The 2,352-nt window shown below is 50.4% G+C and overlaps 1 protein-coding gene across 1 annotated transcript; it reads right to left on the bottom strand.

Moving 5' to 3' along the window:
- Window positions 1-1,166: 1,166 nt before the first annotated feature.
- SODALDRAFT_264933 (cyclin-domain-containing protein) lies at window positions 1,167-2,060 on the bottom strand (the record flags this gene model as incomplete). Its single annotated transcript, XM_028607474.1, has 1 exon — window positions 1,167-2,060. A coding segment is annotated over one exon (894 nt), but the record flags the coding sequence as incomplete, so codon positions are not given.
- Window positions 2,061-2,352: the final 292 nt, after the last annotated feature.

Genomic DNA, 2,352 nt, shown 5'->3' with positions numbered 1-2,352 from the left:
TAGGGGATCTAGGGGGGATCCACGCTATAACTAAGGGCTTCGGATATCGGGGACCTCGGGTATTAGGATATAATAGGGGCGGATACCGGAAAAGACCGAATAGGATCTAAATAACTTAGTACCCATAACAGAGTCTTTATTACCCAAATTAAGGGCATAAGAGACTCTCCTAGATATAACTTAATATAAGACACACACACGAGATTTCTGCTCTACTAAGTTAATTATCTAAGTGCCTTTTAACGTGCGACAGGAGGAGGCCCGCCTAAAGTAAGAAGAAAACAAGGAATCCGAGGAGATAAATACATTAGTAGCGTTAATAGCAATATAAGCTTAGATAGTTAGTTTCTAATTAAGTATAGTGTTGTTAATTAAGTATTAATTAGGTATATAATAGTATAATAAGTATAGTATTCTACTCTAGTAGTATATATAAATTAAGTAGTATACTTATATTCGGTACTCTTATCTTTATAGCTCCACTTAAAAGTGGGTTTACATATCACGGGGACAAAACTTATATATCGGGGAGTCAGTCCCTACTTTGGATAATAATATAATAGGAAACGATAAAACGATAAAATAAAATAGAAGTATACGGATACTACTAGTAGAATGGCTTTAGCCGTAATAGACTTAAGCCTTTAAAATAGAATATCTGCCTTAGAGCTATTAGACTAATCGAAATAGAGTCGTTTTACTAGAGCGCCGGCTTATAACTATTAGAATATAAATAAAGTACGGAAGATTCTATATATATTTATCTAAGTAAAGTTCGTAGTACTTTACGGGAACATCTAACTATTAGGGAAAAGCAGGGGAAATAATTATGGATATATATAATCGAGGTACTCTATATATCTAATATAATATGGTTTATCGCACCTCGATAAGGTGGCTAAGGGCATCTGATATTATCCGTGAGGTGAGATTACGATTCCAATCCGCTCTTCATATTCATACCTTCTAACATAAGAGAGCGCTGCCAGGGCATAATCCAACTACTACCGCTATAAAGTAGTTTTCGCCATTACCGCCAACTTAAAATACCAGCACGAATGTATGTTGCCGTGCACTCCCATGGCCCTTTAGCCCTGGGTATAACCCTCACTACTGCCCCCCGACAAGGGAAAAAGCAGGCGCAACTTCCCCCCCGCCTCCCCCCTCCGCAACACCTCAAGATGGGCGGCCAAGTCGGCATCACGCAAGAAAAGCTCAAAGTTAGTAAGGAAGCAAAACCCAATCTCCAGCCGCGCAAGCTCTGGCTCGCCCACACCGCCCACGCGCGCCATCTTACGGTGGCCGTACCGCTGGTCCTCGAGCGCCTTCATGGTGACGCGCAGCGCGCCGAGGACGAGGCGGTGCACGGTGCGCGGCGTGACGTGGATGACGCGCTCGTCGACGGCCAGGCGGTAGATGTAGAGGCTCGTGGCCAGGTAGACGGCCGTGCTCGTGGGGCAGTAGGAGTGCAGGCGCTCCAGGTAGTCGGTGACGGTAATGGGCGGGGGTTTGCGGCAGTAGAACTTGCGGGTGATGGCGTTGTGCTGTTCCTTGTGCGGCTCGGTGTTGGCCCAGACGATTTTGGGTTCGGATGAGCTTGAGCTTGAGCTTGGCGGCGGGTGGTGGGCGAAGGTGGAGGTGGAGGTGGAGCGGAGTCGGATGCCGTCTATGGGCCCGGGCGTCAAGGACAAGTCGTGGGAGGGGGTCCGCCTTAAGGGTACATCCGGAGCCATAGCGGCGGCAGCTTCTGCTTCGGCTTTGGCTTGGGCCTCGGCCCGTTCCCGCATGAGGGCGAGTTCCCTTTCCGAATTGGACCGCTTGATATTATCTTTCTCCCACTGCATTCCCCGCAGGTGGTGCGTCGTCACGGCGGTAGACGGCGCGGTCGAAGGGATGTCGCCGGTCGAGTGGACGAGCGCTTCGATACTAATCGCGAGGATCTTCATGGCCGTGCGTGGGGCCATGCGCCATACCTCTTCATACGGCCCTTTGGACACAGACTCGGGCAGCATGGCTGCGAAGCTCACGAGACTGGGGTCGGATGATGGGGTCGGCGGAGGAGGTAACTCGGGGAGCTGGCTGGTATCGGAGTCGGCTTGTTCGAGGGACGGGCCCTGGGAGTCGCCCGGGGGTGACGGCATAGCGGCCACAGCGGAAGACGGGTTCGACGGTGTATTCGGAGATGTTCGTTGCAATCAAGATATTCGTTGCGATTGCACCAGGGCGGCCGAGACACCAAGGAACCAAGGCACCAAGCCGACTAGCCAGTCGTACGGGACGTCGACGTCGACGGCGAATGGTGCTTCAGCCCTGATTTTCAACGGGGCATTCGGGTTCGATCAGTCTCGGGAT

The sequence above is a fragment of the Sodiomyces alkalinus genome, assembly GCF_003711515.1.
Source record: "Sodiomyces alkalinus F11 unplaced genomic scaffold SODALscaffold_10, whole genome shotgun sequence".
NCBI classification, from domain to species: domain Eukaryota; kingdom Fungi; phylum Ascomycota; class Sordariomycetes; order Glomerellales; family Plectosphaerellaceae; genus Sodiomyces; species Sodiomyces alkalinus.
Note: the sequence above shows the minus strand (reverse complement) of the source record. Positions and strands in the feature narration are given on the sequence as shown.